The 16,913-nt window shown below is 42.7% G+C and overlaps 1 protein-coding gene and 2 long non-coding RNA genes across 3 annotated transcripts; 1 reads left to right on the top strand and 2 right to left on the bottom strand.

The window, feature by feature from the left end:
* Positions 1 to 862: 862 nt before the first annotated feature.
* On the bottom strand, positions 863 to 11,817 carry LOC140389784 (uncharacterized). Its single transcript, XR_011934474.1, has 2 exons — positions 11,659 to 11,817; positions 863 to 5,634 (listed from the first exon to the last, which is right to left on the bottom strand). It is a non-coding gene; the product is annotated as an uncharacterized lncRNA (long non-coding RNA).
* Positions 11,818 to 12,726: 909 nt separating this feature from the next.
* On the bottom strand, positions 12,727 to 14,611 carry LOC140389783 (uncharacterized). Its single transcript, XR_011934473.1, has 2 exons — positions 14,477 to 14,611; positions 12,727 to 13,274 (listed from the first exon to the last, which is right to left on the bottom strand). It is a non-coding gene; the product is annotated as an uncharacterized lncRNA (long non-coding RNA).
* Positions 14,612 to 14,809: 198 nt separating this feature from the next.
* Positions 14,810 to 16,852, top strand: her6 (hairy-related 6). Its single transcript, XM_072474302.1, has 4 exons — positions 14,810 to 15,109; positions 15,217 to 15,312; positions 15,423 to 15,510; positions 15,924 to 16,852. The coding sequence occupies exons 1-4, from the start codon at positions 15,002 to 15,004 to the stop codon at positions 16,568 to 16,570; spliced, it is 939 nt and encodes a 312-aa protein (XP_072330403.1). The 5' UTR covers positions 14,810 to 15,001; the 3' UTR covers positions 16,571 to 16,852.
* Positions 16,853 to 16,913: the final 61 nt, after the last annotated feature.

Here is a 16,913-nt window from a genome sequence, read left to right as displayed (position 1 = left end):
ATCTATAGATTTGCATTCCCATGCCTTTGTGGCTAATAGAGCCAAGAAGATCTTTAAAATAACCTTTCCTGCTGTAGGTGAATCTACCCTTAAATCCTGATCTTCTACATTTTCTTCAAATCCCCTTGCCACAAGCCGGGCCTTCGCCTTATAAGTTCCATCCGGAAGAACCTTTTCCGTGCAAATCCATCTGTGGGATAGAGCTCTTTGTCCCCTATCCGGTACCTCCGTGTATACCCCAAATTCACTCCAACTATGCAGTTCTTGCTGTTATCTTTGATAACTTTCTCATCTAATTTATTGGAAGCCACCACCAACTCACGTACATGTGGGCTTCTACTCCTATTAGTATTTGTAGTCTTACTCATGTTCCGAGATCTTGATAAACTACGTCCCCTCTCCCGCCTGGTATCTCGTTCTGTACTGCTACTGCTTGATCTTTCCCTTTTGCTGTGGGATGCCTTTCAATAGTTCTCGACCTTTTCCTGCGACCTGTTCACTATCCAATGTATTATCTGAACTGGCACAGCGTTTCTGTGCCCTCCATTTTTGAACTTTGTGTTCCCAATGCATTGTCTTTTTAAAAATAAATTGTTTCCAATTAAGGGGCAATTTAGCATGGCCAATCCACCTAACCAGCACATCTTTGGATTGTGGGGGCGAAACCCACGCAAACACGGGGAGAATGTGCAAACTCCACATGGACAGTGACCCAGGCCGGGATTGAACCTGGGACCTCGGCGCCGTGAAGCAACAGGGCTAACCCACTGCGCCACTGTGCTGTCTTCCCAATCCATTGTCTTGACTCCTTCTGATAGTAAGCGACTATTTCCTGACAGATCTGATAGGTAAAAGAAGGCTATTTAGTGTAAATATTAAGCCCCAGTTTTAATACCCATTTTAAAATGAGGATTTCAGCACTCATAATCTCAGGTCTTGATACAACACATAGCTTCAACACAGACACAAAAAGCCTGACACATGCATAAACTAATTGGAGATTAAAACAACATTTTCACAAAGCAAGATGAAAAAGCTATTGTTCGAATAAACATATTTTCAAAGACAGTTTGACATTAAGAAATTACCATAGCAACATGAAGGCACCATTGTTCATAATGTGGATAAAGCAGTCAGCAGAAATCCAGTAGAAACTAGTCTTGATAATCGCACAGAATCGCATTCCATAACATACACAAATATGCAAACATGAAACATTCAGAACTTATGTTGCACATTAAGGATTGACAGTTAACCATTGAATCAAATGTATTTGATTTTAACCCAAACCTATTAGGACGACATAGAGGTGTAGATAGATGGCTCAAGACTGATAAGATTTCCTTTAAACATGATGATCCGTATGGCCATCTTTATTCCGGGATCATCATAAACTTTGACCTAACTATTCGCTATCTCTATTTTCATATTTTCACTTTTCCACTCTAATTCTTGAAGTAAATGCAAGCTGTTTTGCCGTAAGCAAGAAATCATTTCTGTATTATTTTGTAAGTTAAATTGTGTACAAGTTACTTCTCTTTAAGTCCTTTTGCTAGCCGGACTTTATTGAGAATAGATTTAAGTTTCTCTCAATTGTAATGAAACAGAGACAATAAAGATTGTTGTTTGCATCCGAGAAGTTTAACTCAAATTTCTACTGAGTTTTAGTGTCGCAAGACCTCACTAATTCCACATGGTAAATCTCACCAATTTGGCGTACGTTGGCAAAAGGGGAGGAGCGCAGAGTCGCAGGAAATCAGAAGATCGAAGAAAGACCAGAAGGACGGAAGACCCAAAGCAAAACAGCTAGACTGAGGTAAGAAACATCTTTTTCACCCATTCAAAGTCTTAAAGCCGCATCAAGCAGTGCTTCGACCCCTTAGAAAGGATGTTTTTCAGACTGTATTATTCAATCGGGTGCCAGTCGTAGAAACTAAAATAAAACGGGACTGAATAGTGAATAGTTGCGGTAGTGTACAAAGATTGCACAAAAACATAGTTGACGACCAAAAAATTGGGTGTAAGGCTGAGTTTATGGCGGACATGACTCCTAAAATGGATTCAGAACCTTCAAATGGTAGAGAACTACTTCCCACAATGTCCAAGGGAGGTTGTGCTGTACCGGATGTCTCTGTTGATGATATATTGGGTGATCTTAGATTTATAGACAATTTGGACTGTCTAAAGTATCCACAAAAATCAAAATATGACACCCCTAAAGGACAGTGGTCCCTTGACAACATCAAAAAAGTTTTGGAAAAACCACATGACTGACTAAAGAGAAACCTATGAAATGGTCTTTTGCAGTAATGGCACAGGTCCATAAGCAGCAAGAAACAGACACAAACACAAAACACAATTGCGAACTTAAAACTGCCAAAGAAAAACTAGTGGCAGTCATTGACCAATTGTGAGCTGGAAAATCTAAGCTCGAGAAATCTGATCAAACTGAAACACTATTCGCAGATTCAAAATGCAGAGCTCAGCTATTACTATTACAAATTGATGAACTCTAAAAGAAAAATACTGACTCAGAATCCAAACTTCAACAGTTAATATCAGAAAATTATGATCTTAAAAGTCAACATTGCCAGTTACTTGAGGAAAAATGTATTTTGGAAAGTGACATGGACACCATGAAATGTCTTAACAAATTACTGACAGACAAATTAACAGCGCCACCAACGGGAAGAGTTGAAATTATTTTAACTAAGGCCCAAGAAGTACCAGTGGTAACTAGATCAGATCCTGCATTATTGCAAGCTGCTACTGACATGAAAACAATGAATACACTGATCGAAGTTCCACAGGGGGAGTCTGGCCAAATGAACTATCTGTCCATTCCGGGTTCAAGGACACTTTTACCCCAGAACAAACCGTTATCTTACTCTGAGACTGACCACGACATGCTGCTGGCCCCGATCCAAAAGCCTCTCATGGCAGCTTGAAGAGACTGTGAGATTTTCAAACAAGAAAAGCCTATTCAGTTGAGCAACGAGCCTAGTGGCAAACAAAGTGGAATACAACATAACCCATTAAGCACCAAACAGCTTGGAGTTGAAGTGATAAAGACAACAGACTGGGTTTTAAACCATTTAAAAGATCTATCATCAAAAATCCATTTTGTCACTGGTTTAAAACCAGAACTGTCTGCAGCTTTAAACTTAACTGGTAAAAAAAGCACATCAATCGTTGCCTATCCTCCTCCGTTAACGACAAATCCAACCCCTGTACTCACTTTGAAAAGGAATTCCAGAAGAGATATGAAATTCCTTTCTCGTGTTGAAGACGAGAAAGGCCATTTTGAGAATTTCAGATTTCATGATTACAAACTGGACTCCTACAATGAAGGCCCGCCTCCTGGCTACAGGGATACACCCCAAGTCACGTATCACTAAAAAGTTGCCAAGAACTGTTAACTTGAGCAAACTGTCATTATTTTGAATGTTGCTTTATTAATTTTAAGAAATTAACAAATCTTGTTAGCTGTGCTTTCTTTAACAGAGCCGATGAATTGATCTACAGAAAACCAAGTTCAATCAGCGCAAGATTGGTTCAGTCATATATTCAATAAGTTATTGTGTTTGATATTTTAAAATAAATGTTTAAAATTAGCCTGGAAATTAAAACTTCAGACAATATGGAAGCTGTTTTTTAAAAAAAGCACAACTCTGATTAAAAGCAGATCTATGTTTCAAGAGCACACTGTTCTAAGATAATTGATAATCAGTAATTTGGCAGTTATCCAACTTTTACTCCCAGTCCATTTGAGTGACATATATAAACAAAAACGTTTGAGAAAGATGCAAGTGGCCTCTTTCCAAGCTGTACGCCCCTTTTTTTCTGCAGGAAAATTAACCCTTTCAACAAGCTTTTGTGTATAATCCAGAAGATGTCAAAGACTTGGCAATTCACATCCAATACAAAGTTTGAAAAAACTTGACCTACCCTTTGATTACACTCTTTGGGGGTTGGCTTTCCAATTGGTTGGGCAGCACAGGAATTAACATCATTAAGGGACTTTTCTTATTTTGCATATTTGGACTTATCATTTACGTACTAATGTTGAAAGTTTCTGTTGAACTATTATTTACTGCATTATTATTCATTTATTAGTGAATTATTACAAATTTAGGGTCTCTACCTCCACCACCAACTTGGGCAGCGAATTCCAGACTCCCTCTACCCTCTGCGTAAAAAGTGTTTTCCCTCATGTCCCCTCTACACCTTCTGCCCTTTATCATGAATCTATGTCCCCAGTTCTAGAATTCTCCACCAAAGGAAACAATTTAATCCTGTCCACTCTATCTCGTCCCTCATAATGTTGTACACCTCAATTGTCACCACTCAGCCTTCTTTGTTGCAAGGAAAATAACCCCAACCTAGCCAACCCTTCCTCATAGCTACAAAGGTGAGGTCACCTCATGGAGTTTTTGACAATGATAATTTAAAATTTAACATTTTGGAAGCCAGTATATATTTGTAGAACCCAGGGGGATGGGATAATGCAGCTTACTTTGGAACTGAGCAACTGAACAACTGAGTTTTTGACAAGTTGGGGGAGGACGGAAAAGTGCCAAACATGACATTCCTGAGACCAATTCTGTAGATGCCAAAAGTATGGATGAAGGTTTCAGCAGCAGAGGCAGAGGGCAGAAGCTGAGGCAAAGCAATGAAGACAGATATAAATTGTTACAGTAATAGCTAAACTTGGCAGGGGAACCTGTTGGAATTCTTGACTCTTGAGAAGGTCAAGTTTGAACTGAGGGGAAGGATGGAGGGGTTCTACAATTCATGGGCATTATTCATTATGCACTTTCATGAATTGGGTAACATTGAACATTAGTGGGGGGGGCGGTTTGGAGGGTTGGGGGAAGAGGGACTATATGTGTTAATGGTGACTATGGGTGATTCCTGATTCCTTTGTGTTATTTGTTTATGTTAACATGCGGGCTGCTGTTTGGGGGTTTGGTGGGAGGATGGGATTGTTGTTGTTGATATGACGATTGACATTATATTTGTGACTGCTTATTGTTTATTGTTGGTGGGTGCAAATTTGGGAGAAAATGTGAAAAAGGAGAACAAAAATATATTTTTTAAAAAGGTAACAGCTAAAATAAGGGGTTTGAAGCTTCCCCTTGCAAAAATAGCCCAGATTCTGCAAGGGTTGGTTCCGTTTGAGTGAATATCAGGCAGGCAGCTTGAATCAGTTGAAATAATTTGTGGTTCACTCGTAACATTATGACGGACAAACGCTTTTTGTTTACACCATGAATTGGTTGTGAGGTCAAGAAAATGTGTAGAAGGACAGAGTTTAGTGTCATGAGCAGACCTATGGAAGCTGATTCTATGCTGTGCATAATACGAAGAGGGTACCAGCAACAGTATCAACATTGTAACCACACCTAAAAGTAAACAGATGGCAGCAAACACTATATATGATGGCATTATCACTGGACATCAGGATTAGTTAAACCTCTGTTCAGCAGTGCCTCTTGCTGTGGACAATGTCATTCAGATGGTATCACTGTGGGAACACTGGATTTTCTGAGGTCTCAAATGAGGCACGCCAATGCACCAATTCTCAATGGCTGAACACGCCGCTCAGCACAAAAGGGGCCGGTTTAGTGGCAGCTGTAAAAAAAAAGAATTACATATTTTTAATTTGATGGAAACTGGAGTCAGACATTTTAAGCTTGAGAAAATGATATCCCGTCAGTAGTTTCCTTTCGGCCCACATGCATTAAGAGCGCTAACCAGATACTAATCGGTTTGAGTTCCGTTTTCGGCATTTCATTTGTTGAATGTTGTACCTATTTACAGTCTTAAGTTACAGCTGTCATTTGAACATTTTAGCTAAAGCGGCTGTGGTGATGAAAGTCCGCTCAAAGTGAAATTGGCAGCTTCACAATTGCCGAATAATAGCGGCCTCACGGTGCAACACAAGGATCATGTGAACCGCAGGGTTTTTTTTTCATTCCAAAAATCTAATCTCAGGACAATCAAAAACAGCATAATGCCCCTGTAATCGTGAGGGAAGTTCTTTAATGTTGCTGGCAGCACACCAGCGAGGTCCCGGGGTTATCCTGACTGTGCAAACTCCCACGGGAAAGGTAGAGACAGATTGCTCTTTTCTCAGTAACCAGCCAATTCTTGAAAGGTGTCATGTCAGAACGCTGCTGATAAGGCTCATCTCGCTGGTTATCCAAAAGCTACTATCTGCCGATAGATTGCCTTTAGGCTGAATTAGCTTTAATCATATATACACTAGGAACAGTTCATCCCTTTGTGATTCAAGCCCAAAGTCAATCAGCAACTTTTAATTTCTCTCCGCCCACTTTATGTATGTTACATTAGGGTGCAATAGTTAGAATTGGCAGTCACATGAATTGAGAAATCCCCATCACAAGGTCCAGTCTGTTTGGAAAAGTAAACTGGAAAAAACGGTGTGTGTTGATTGTAAAACCCTCGTCCTTCTCTGCAAAGCCCCTCAGTGGTCTCACCCTCCCCATCCTGCAGAACCTAGCCCACTCTCCCAATCTTGAGCATCCCAAATTGTAACTATTTTAACATTATAACTGCACTTTCAATTCGGTTCTAAGCCCTGAAATACCCTATCTAAGGACGTTCGAACTTTGTTTTTTCCTTCAAGACCATTCGTAAAACCGACCTCTTGAACCCAGTCTTTGATCATCTTCATTAACATCTCCTTCTGTGGCTTGATGTTATAATTTGCTTTAGAATTCTCCCGTGAAGTGTCTTGGGGTGTTTTATTACATTAGAGGTGCCATATACATTGTTGTCATGAAACCAGGAAAAGAGTAATAATCAGATTCCTCAGTGCAATGGAGTGGACAAAATCATAAAATGTTTAAAGCCCAGAAGGAGATTATTCGGCCCTTGCCTAACCACTGCTCGTCGCCCTTTCCCGCCTAGCCCTGCGACTTTTTTTTCTCTGCGGCTGCTTACCCAATTCCCTTTTGATAGCCATGATCGAATGCCTCTCAACCACCCTCTCAGGCACTGCATTGCTGATCCTAAATACTGGCTATATGGAAAAAACATGATTTCCCACGTCACCCTTGCTTCTTTTGTCAATCACCTTAAATTTGTGTCACAAAATTGACATTGGACAGGAGTTCGTTGTCCCACCCTGTATCCGCCAGTTCTCCAAACGAATATGACGATTTAGTGCCATTCCCCTGCGCCCCTGCACATTGGTTCTCCTCCAATAATCATCGAATGTCCGAACTTATTCAAAAGTGAAATCAAGTGAGACAATTTTTCAACAACGATAGGGCTAAGTAATCTAAATGCGCTATTAACCAGCCACACAGGCCACTGAAACAGTGGAGCTTGGTTTAGACTTCATCTGAAATCCTTTCCCCCATCACAGTAATCCCTCAATATTGAACTGGAGAGTTATTACTGGGCTGGAGAAAACTATGCATTCAAGTCCTGGAATAGGGGGTTAATAAACAACGTTTTGAAGCACAACCAAAATATACAATTTATATGTCCCTGATTGTGGGGGGTTTTCTCAATTCTTACAAGCAAACTATGTTCCAGGTCTATTCATGCCTTTGCTCCACAGGTGCACTTCATAGAGCCTCAGAGGCCATTTGTAAAGTCAACACTTTTCCCTGAATCTGCAGTTGCTGATGCTAACGGATTTTGCTGTTCTGGTTTCTAATGTATCCAACAATGAGAAAACAGTGGTAAAACAGCACTTTCTAAATCTCTAGGCTGATGAAATTCAAGGAGAAGAAATAGGAGCTTAGACTTGGGCTGTTGGAATTGGAGAGCTGAAGGACTCGTGAGTACACGCTGGAGATGCTGTGATAACATATATTAATTGAAAGGGATGACTGGTATACGTTTCAGTTTGCAAACACAGTTTACCTGTAGGATTGGAACACTGAAAAAATATTCTATCCATCTTGCTCTGTCCAGAGACAAATTGCCAGATTGTCTCTATCTGAAATTGAGAATGGACTGGATCAGTAGAAATGGAAGGATCCCAGCACATTCCCGTAGCAATCAAATTCAACGCCAGAATCACAAAACCTTCAATAAGTAAAATGAGTTGATTTGACTCCCTTATCCATGCAAGCAATGTTGTATCGAACAAGCTACCCTGGTAACAGATAATCAGAAATGGTCACAATGTGGTAAATATTCATGGAGTTATGTAAGTTAATTAGGAATTTAGAAATCAAAATTTGTGGAATTGAACTTTGTTCATATCTTATAAAATAAAAAGTGATTCCTGAAATAACATTTAATCTCAACTACAAATTCTTCACAAAATGTATCATTCCAATGCTGCATTCTGAGAAAAGCGCTATTTTGATATTATCGTGTTTTATTAGGTTTGATAGGTGTTCATTGAACATTGTAGCTGGTTTAGCACAGTGGGCTAAACAGCTGGATTGTAATGCAGAACAAGACCAGCAGTGTGGGTTCAATTCCCGTACCAGCCTCCCCGAACAGGAGCCGGAATCTGGCGACTAGAGGCTTTTCACAGTAACTTCAGTGAAGCCTACTTGTGACAATAAGCGATTATTAATAACTGTAATTCCGGTCAGTTAGGGGTGACCTGAGGACTTCAGTTGCTATACTGACATTGTTTGGGGTTATTTGCTCAATAGAGCTGGAGCAGGAAATTATGAATACCATGGCAAATCTAAAGTCAAATAAACTAAGAAAGTTATTTTTTTAATGAACCATGGACTGATTGCGTCGCGTTTGCCCATACCTGGTCACACACTTGCTTTGGTTTCTCTCTGCCTTGCCCGCTACAGGAGATATATATCTTGTCATTATTGTTTTCTAATCCAGGACAAATTTTACATTATTGCAGACAAGTATGAAAATAATGAAAGAAGCATCAAAATGCATGCTGTAGAAATCAACGCAAGGGATCAACTATCCATAAAACATACACACACACACCCAATTGTAATCCAATGTTCTATTTGGCACTGGTGGAAAACTTCGTGACACTTGGGAACTTGTCATTTACCAAGTGTCAACCTCCTGTTTCTATAACTACTGGGTAATAATTGTCCTTCATAGAAATTTAACGCAAAGCCTTAGATTTTTCGGGGAAGGGGTGGTATTTTATTGCAATGGAATGAATTCTAATTAAATCACTTCTAAAGCGTGCAGCATGCCGTTAAAGTGGTTCAGGCATGATTTACTTCAATAGCAGTTGGTCTGTGAAACTGACAGATCAATGACTGACCGAAACCTGGTACCAGAACCTGTTATCTTCAATATTCTCACGTACTTTAACACTTACAATTGCCGTAATTGCCTTCTTGCGCGTGATTGGGAGGGAGGGGGGGGGGGGGGGGGGGGGGCAGAGAGAGAGGCAACCTGCAATAAAGGTATAAACATGAGAGACGAGCATGAGTAAACCGAAATGTCTATATGAGGTCTGATATGAGCAATTTAACAGCAGCTGCCTCGACATTCTGATGCATCATAGGCATTTGAAAAGGCCGGTGATTTTTGTTAACATTAATTCATGGGAGGCGAGTTTGCTGGGCAAGGCGTTTATAGTCCATTTATAGTCCAAAAGCGTTTATAGTCCATCCCTAATTTTCCTTGACAGCCCCCTTCTCGAACCCCTTGTAGCCCATGTGGTGAATGTGCTAGGTACGGAGTTCCAGGAATTTTGACCCAGCCCAAATGAAGGAACTGCAAATGTGCCTGACTGGGGAACTTGGAGCTGGTGATGTTCACAGGCTCCTCCTGCTCTTGTCCTAGGAAGTGGAATGGTGGGTTTGGAAAGTGACAATGGTGCTTTCAATACCATTGGAAACAATTCGAATATTAGATAAAACGAAAAGGTTGCTGGTTGGGAAATGGACACGTGACGATGGCATACTGAAAAACTCAGGACAGTTGCCAATGCCTCCTTTTAGCTTGTGTGTTTAATACGATCAGAAATAAGAGTTCGTCAAAGCCGCAAAGGTTGCTCACATCACAAACAGCTCACACTGTGGATTGTTCAAAGGCAATCGAGACATAATCCATTTATTTAGAATGTGTTCTGAGTGAGAAAGGGGGCGCCAATGTTCAAAACGTGAGCCAATCGAACTCTGTTGTAAAATGAGTTAATCGTTAACCAATGGAATAGGAATGTAGTTTAATGAAAAATCGATGACCCTCCTTTACCAGTTGCTGTGAGATAATCATAAAACATACATTGTAAAGCGGCGTCATTCCTCGGTTGAAAAGATCGATCTACATTAAACATTCCAGAGATTTGTCCCAGTGGCTCTTGATATAACACAATGTGTGTGGAGCTGGTTTCGCAACATAACAAATAATTACTATTTTAGGTGTTTCCACTGTGGCTGCAAACAGTCCATCCGGCATGTCGGTTAATTCCAAACCTTCCACATTGATTATGCGCTTGACTGTAACCGTCCAAAAACGCAGGTTCCCCCAAATCATCACAGAGAACTCGAAGCAGTTAGAAAAACTAATGGCCAAAGGTACCGGGACACTCCATAAATACTAATCACGCTTTCTGCAAATCAATAGCCTAGTTTCTGAAGGTGGTGTCAGTGTGCGTTTCAAATAATGTTCCAATTTATTCCCTTTAATTCACGGGTTCCCTGCAGATTTGTGGTCACAAAACGCAAAACTTTAAATTGTTATTTGCCACCAGTGTTGAGTTATGTTGCAACTAGCTTTTGTTTTCAAGAAATGCCATTTCCCTCTTGTGGGAAGATCCAATACCCTCAGGGTTATGAAATGTCCTTCCGGCTGTCCGTGCCCACTCTCGGTGGCGCTGGCAGCTGATTAGGAGAGTTTATGCTTGTGGGGGACGCTGCCCTGTCGTGTGTCGGTCGTGAGATAGAACTTCCAGCACGTCCTGCGCTCCCCTCTGATTTCCTCCAACTAGCTTAGGGTGAGGGGGGGGGGGGGGGGGGACAGACATTTCAATACCCAGACAATTATCAGCAAAAAAATGTGCCTGGAGTGGCAGACGCTGCTTAACCATTGGTACATATTGATATCTGGAAACCCGTTTCATTAGATTGAAATTCAAGCCGATAGAAACATTTAATCAAAAGAAAGAACCCTTAAAAGTTCATTTTTCGCAGCATTGAGTTTGACTGGACCACCTTAAAAGTTTTGACTTTTAGCGGCCTCAAGGTTTGTCTAACGCAATTCTAACAATTTGCAGCGATTAACTGGCACCCTTTTGCTAACATATTTTGATACCCTTCTGAGTATATACTTGACATTCTGATTAAATTGTAATTTCCATCAGTCTTGCAATCCTATATACCCCTCAAGCACTTTATCACTGGACCTTATCGATGTTTGATATAGGTACATATGTGTTTAGTCAATTGGTTTGCTCGCAGGCAAAGTGTAAATATCTCGGTGCACCTTTTCATTCTGACTTTACTTTTCTCACGGTACTTGAAGAGAGCAGTGACGTGATGTATGAGATTAGCCCTGACCAGGTGCAAACCAGGTATAGAAAAACTGTGTACTCTGGATTTCAAAAGAGCTGGAGGGCTTGTTGGCAGGGAGGGACGCGCTTTGCTGCCGTTCTATGGGCCCTGAGTGTGAGAAAATCAGTGAGGCGTTTGCAAAACAGCTTTCGGAACCCGAGGCAAAACAACTCACCAGCCCACAATAAAATTCCAGCCAGGACTGTCTCTGCACACGGCAAATCAATCAAGTCAGGACGATGGGAAGGACGCGTCCTAAAGTGCGCCCTCTCTTTTGTTGCTTCAATGGTAAACATGAAAGCTTGTACCAGCCGACAGCACGTCGAACGGCCCCCATTCCAACACATCATTCTACCTGGAATCCCTGTTCAACTTGAACACACTTCGAAAAGAGCCACTAAACTGAGCCTTTCACTGTGACTGCTGCACACAGCAGCAATCCCCCAGAGTTGATTTTTTTTTTTGGGGGGGGGGTCTCTTTTCAATGGGAATAGCCACACACACAAAAAAATCAAACAATTCGCTAATGATAAGAAATACGTTAAAGTATTAATGGCCTGTTACATTTGACACCACGTTTTACACTTGATTAACTATTCCGACCTTTGGGTGTTTGTGTGGTGTTTGCACGCTCTCCCCATCTCTGTGGGTTTCTTCTGGGTGGCACGGTTTCCCCCACAGTCCAAAGATGTGCAGGTGGATTGGTCATGCTAAATTGGCCCTTAATTGACAAAAAATTAAATGGGGTGACTGGGTTCGGGTGATAGGGTGGGGGCGTGGGCCTAGGTAGGGTGCTCTTTCCGAGAGTCGGGGCAGACTCGATGGGCCGAATGGCCTCCTTCTGCATTGTCGGATTCTATTCTAAGAAATATGTACCGAGAGTTCGAGGAAGTACCGACAACCCGCAGGTAGCTGTGAAATGCATCAGGTCACCAGTGACTCATCAAGCTTCATTTTGTCTACGTATCGTTGCCCGGGACAACTGGACACAAACCATGTCCCTCAATACAATGAAATGGCAAGTAGCCTTTCTACAGTTCCCGCCACACCACACGCAGATCATTAGTGGCTTCTGATATGGACGCCAAATCGGTTCATTTGAAAGCTCTCATTACATATTTCCGATGTGTTGTCAGTACAACCCTCTGTTAATTGGGAAACGTGTGTGCTATGTGTGTTAAATTAATGAATTGCTGAGCAACAGCAATGTGCTTTGGAGGATTTAGTAGAGGCTTCTATGAAATGTTTTTCAAAGTTTAATCTTCGACTTAAAAAATATACATGCTGGAGCTAAAGTATAAATGTCAGGTTTTAAGGTATAATGTGCCACAGCATACTCAGGGAACTCGAATGCTCCATGTGATCCCGTCTGAAGAATGATTTAGCAGGAAACTCCATTTCCCTCACGTAATGTCACAAAATGAATTAACACCCTGATTTAATTTCACTGTTGAACATCCAGCCCAAACCAATTAATTAAAAAGCGCCTCATTAGCATGTTTTAAAAAGCCATCGCAAATGTTGTGATTTATGCATCTCCGCTTTAAATGGCTGAAAAACGAAATGAATCAGTCGGTGGCTGCTTCCCTCGTCCCGTTTCTTTCAGGACTGGATCGCACTTGTTGTCTTGCCGCTTGCCAGTTTATTAAAAAGTGCTCACGTTTCATCAATAACCTTCCACAAACCAAGTTCACGCAGCAGATTTGGAGCGTGTCCGGGCCAGCCCAGTTGATAATCTCAGGGAAATCACACGTTGGCTATTGTACTGGAGTTTTTTTTAAAGTAAAATTGCTGAAAACACATAAGGGTCGTCACATAAGAATGAATTTCTTAATACATTGCTCGAAAATGTTTTCAGTCAGACTTCTCCTATGTGGAGAATTTTCTCTTATGAAGATTACATATTATTTTAGCTTGATTCTGTACGATGACGATGCAATAACCGTAACAATGTTGAAGTTTCATTTGTGGAACATGTTTATCTGGTGATGACGCGGCAAATACCTCAACAAAGCCTCTCCTAAGAACATTGTAATACTGTGCTAACTGATTCAGGTCTCATCTACTTTTCCTTTCGAAGCTACCCATGTATGTGTCTGTGTGTGTGGGGGGAGGGGGTTGCAAAATTGAAATAGACCATAATAATGATGTTCAATCGTTTTTATTTATATAACCCTAAGAAATGTTTTGCTTGGAAAAGGCAACTAGTCCCCTGGGCCACAAGGGACGTGTAAACTGCCGACAAACAGCCTTTGAAATGACATCTACACAGATTGGCGCAATGGCGGCATGTCATGAAATTACGCAGATATGAAAACAATCCGTAACTAAATGCTGTTAGATGTAGACACCGACAGTCTTCCCAAGAAAGTTAGCTTCACTGAACTAGGTGCAATCGACGCAAAACTGTGGACGGCTGCTGCATGCAGACTGCGAGGCGGAAAATGGGTTCAGCATAGCCTGGTGCTCTCATTGCAACTTTAATAGTGGGTCCTCTGCAGTCCCAGCTCCCGGACGCCATTGCATCGGGGCCATCAGCAATGTTGGGGTGCTCGGGGAGTTCGCTCCGAGGCTCGCCGCGCCAATAGGATGTGCTGGATGCGCGGTGCTGTAGCTGCGACTTTGCGCGGCCTGCGCCGCCAACATCTGATGCCGGCTTCTGGTGCACCATGCCCCTGCCACGCGTCGAGGGGGTCCCGGGCAGCACGAACGCTGCAGACAGCGAAAATAAAACCCTGCCCCCACCTTCCAAATCAATGCAGAGGGTGACTCAGCAGCGCCATCTTTCTGCCAGCTCGCGATATGGACGGCTGCTGCAGCGCTTTCCCTAAAGCGTGCACAATCACCGCCGCCACTTCAATATTTACAAGGAGCTTTCTCCTGGGAGCAGGCAGGGAGGGGAGTGGTTTTCCCAGGCTTTTCCACAGCTGCCGTTTCTCTCATGCTGCCTCCCCCCTCCCCCACCGCCAGCCCCACTTGGCACGTGCTCCCACCTGATAATGGAGCTCGCGCATGCCGACGGACGTCAAAGCGCCTCCAGCCCCGCCGCTCCCCTCCTCCCCTCCTCTTTGATTGACAGGTCGCCCTGGCGGACTGCAACACGTTTATTGGACACTCGCCCCGCCGCGCTGCAACCAATGGTGGCGCGCCGTCCACCACGAGCTGGAGCGTCGCGCCCCGGGGACGGGCTCGTGTGTGCCGCGCTCTGATTGGTCACAAGTTAGTGTGGGAAAGAAACTTTGAGAAGTTTCACACGAGCCGTTCGCGTGCAATCCCAGATATAAATACAGGCGGCCAGAGCTGATCTTTACACAGTGGCGATTCTGCATTCACATCACTGATAATAACACACCCAAAGCCATATATATATAGAGAGAGAAATAAAATTAAAAAGTGCCCGGCTGCCTTGGAAATAAACTCGCAGGTTACAAGACGCGGAAAGAAGACAAGCCATTTAAAAAAAACCTGCAGATCGCAAGGAATCGCTTTCATGCAAATCTGCTGAACTCTTTAAGAAAATGCCAGCAGATATAATGGAGAAGTCGTCTTCTTCCCCTGTGGCTGCTACCCCAGCTAGTTTAAACGCTACACCAGATAAGCCAAAAACTGCATCTGAAAATCGGAAGGTAAATACTTTTGCCATCTCGTGTGCTAAAAGTCATACACTGCACCAAAAACACAGTTATGTTCCTGTTACTTCATGAAACATCCTTTCTTTCTTTTTTCTCTCCAGTCATCCAAACCAATTATGGAGAAGAGGCGCCGGGCGAGGATAAATGAAAGTTTAAGTCAACTTAAAACTCTGATCCTGGATGCGCTGAAGAAAGATGTAAGTATCTCATCATGTGTTTTAACTTTGTGTGCGGTGTCAGGAGGCAGTGAGTTACTGCGGTGTGTGCGTGTCACTTCCCCTCATTTATGCCAAATATATTCCTGCAGAGTTCGAGACATTCAAAGTTAGAAAAGGCCGACATCCTGGAAATGACAGTGAAACATCTCCGAAATCTGCAGCGCGTCCAAATGACTGGTGAGTGTTTAATTCACAATTTATTGCTGTCTTCGGAACTTCCGCCTGTGGTCTCGCTGGTATTCGGTAACATTTCACTGACTTGGCGAAAATCTGGGCTTCCCACGGTCTGAGTTAATTATAGATTCTAACTTGGCGACTCTTACTGTAATCGTTTCTCAAAACTGGCCGGGTGTTAAAATCATTCTCCGAACGTTTGCTTATCAATGTGTCTCTTTTTCTGGCGCACGAGCAAAGCCAAATATTTCTAAGCTATTTAAATAGTGGTATGATTGATTACTCAGTACTTGGGAAGACGTAATTCTGTAATGCGAGTGATATACCCTTAACAAACTGGCTTATCAATCAATTACTGAAACTTAGACACAGGGCAATTAAATGAGATGATTAATTTCTCTCTTTTTACATTTTAGCTGCTTTGAGTACAGATCCAACAGTTCTGGGAAAATACCGAGCCGGTTTCAGCGAGTGTATGAACGAAGTGACCCGATTCTTGTCCACATGCGAAGGGGTTAATACAGAAGTCCGGACCAGACTCCTCAGTCATTTGGCAAACTGCATGTCTCAGATCAACGCCATGAACTACACCCAGCCGCCCCCCAGCCCAGCTGTGAACGGCGGCTCTCACGCTGCTTTCGGGCAGCCCTTACACGTCCAGCTCCCGGGATCAGGGGCCAGCGGCCTGCCACTGAACGGGGTCAACATGCCCTGCAAACTGGCTGCTGCCGAGGCAATGCCCGCGGCCGCGGTTGCTGCAGCCACGAAAGTGTATGGCGGGTTCCAGCTTGTGCCAGCATCAGACGGCCAGTTTGCATTCCTCATTCCGAACACGGCTTTTGGACCCAATGGACAGCTATCGGCAGGACCGGTCATCCCTTTATATGCCAATACTAACGCGAGTGCATTGCCCTCCGCCATCTCCCCGGCCAGCAGGAGCCCCATACAACAGTCTGGGAATGGCCCAGTAACCGGCTTCCCGCTTCCTCTCTCGGCTGCCACCACTGCTGTCAGTGTGGGCGCACCAACAGATTCCTCAGATTCCGTCTGGAGACCCTGGTAACCGAGCCATTTCCCGGTGCAAAAAAAGACAAGTGACTGGAAACTTTAAAAGGACTTTCTTTTCCAAGCCCATTTGATGTATAGAATTGTATAGCGATTCCAATATTATGCACTATATTTGTACAGACTTAGAATGTTCATATCGGATTGCATTTGTCTTATCAAGATGTCCATTTTTCTATCATGTAATGAAATGCCAAAGATAATCTGGATGCTCTTAAAAGTTCATTCTTTTTTTTGGAAGATTTATATTTGAAATAAAAAGAAAACTAACATTTCTAAATGTCCCCGTGTTTGCCTTTCTCTGAACAGAACACAAGCGCCCAAGGGAAGGGCTGTGACTG

The sequence above is a fragment of the Scyliorhinus torazame genome, chromosome 14 (assembly GCF_047496885.1).
Source record: "Scyliorhinus torazame isolate Kashiwa2021f chromosome 14, sScyTor2.1, whole genome shotgun sequence".
Taxonomy (NCBI): Eukaryota; Metazoa; Chordata; class Chondrichthyes; order Carcharhiniformes; family Scyliorhinidae; genus Scyliorhinus; species Scyliorhinus torazame.
Note: the sequence above shows the minus strand (reverse complement) of the source record. Positions and strands in the feature narration are given on the sequence as shown.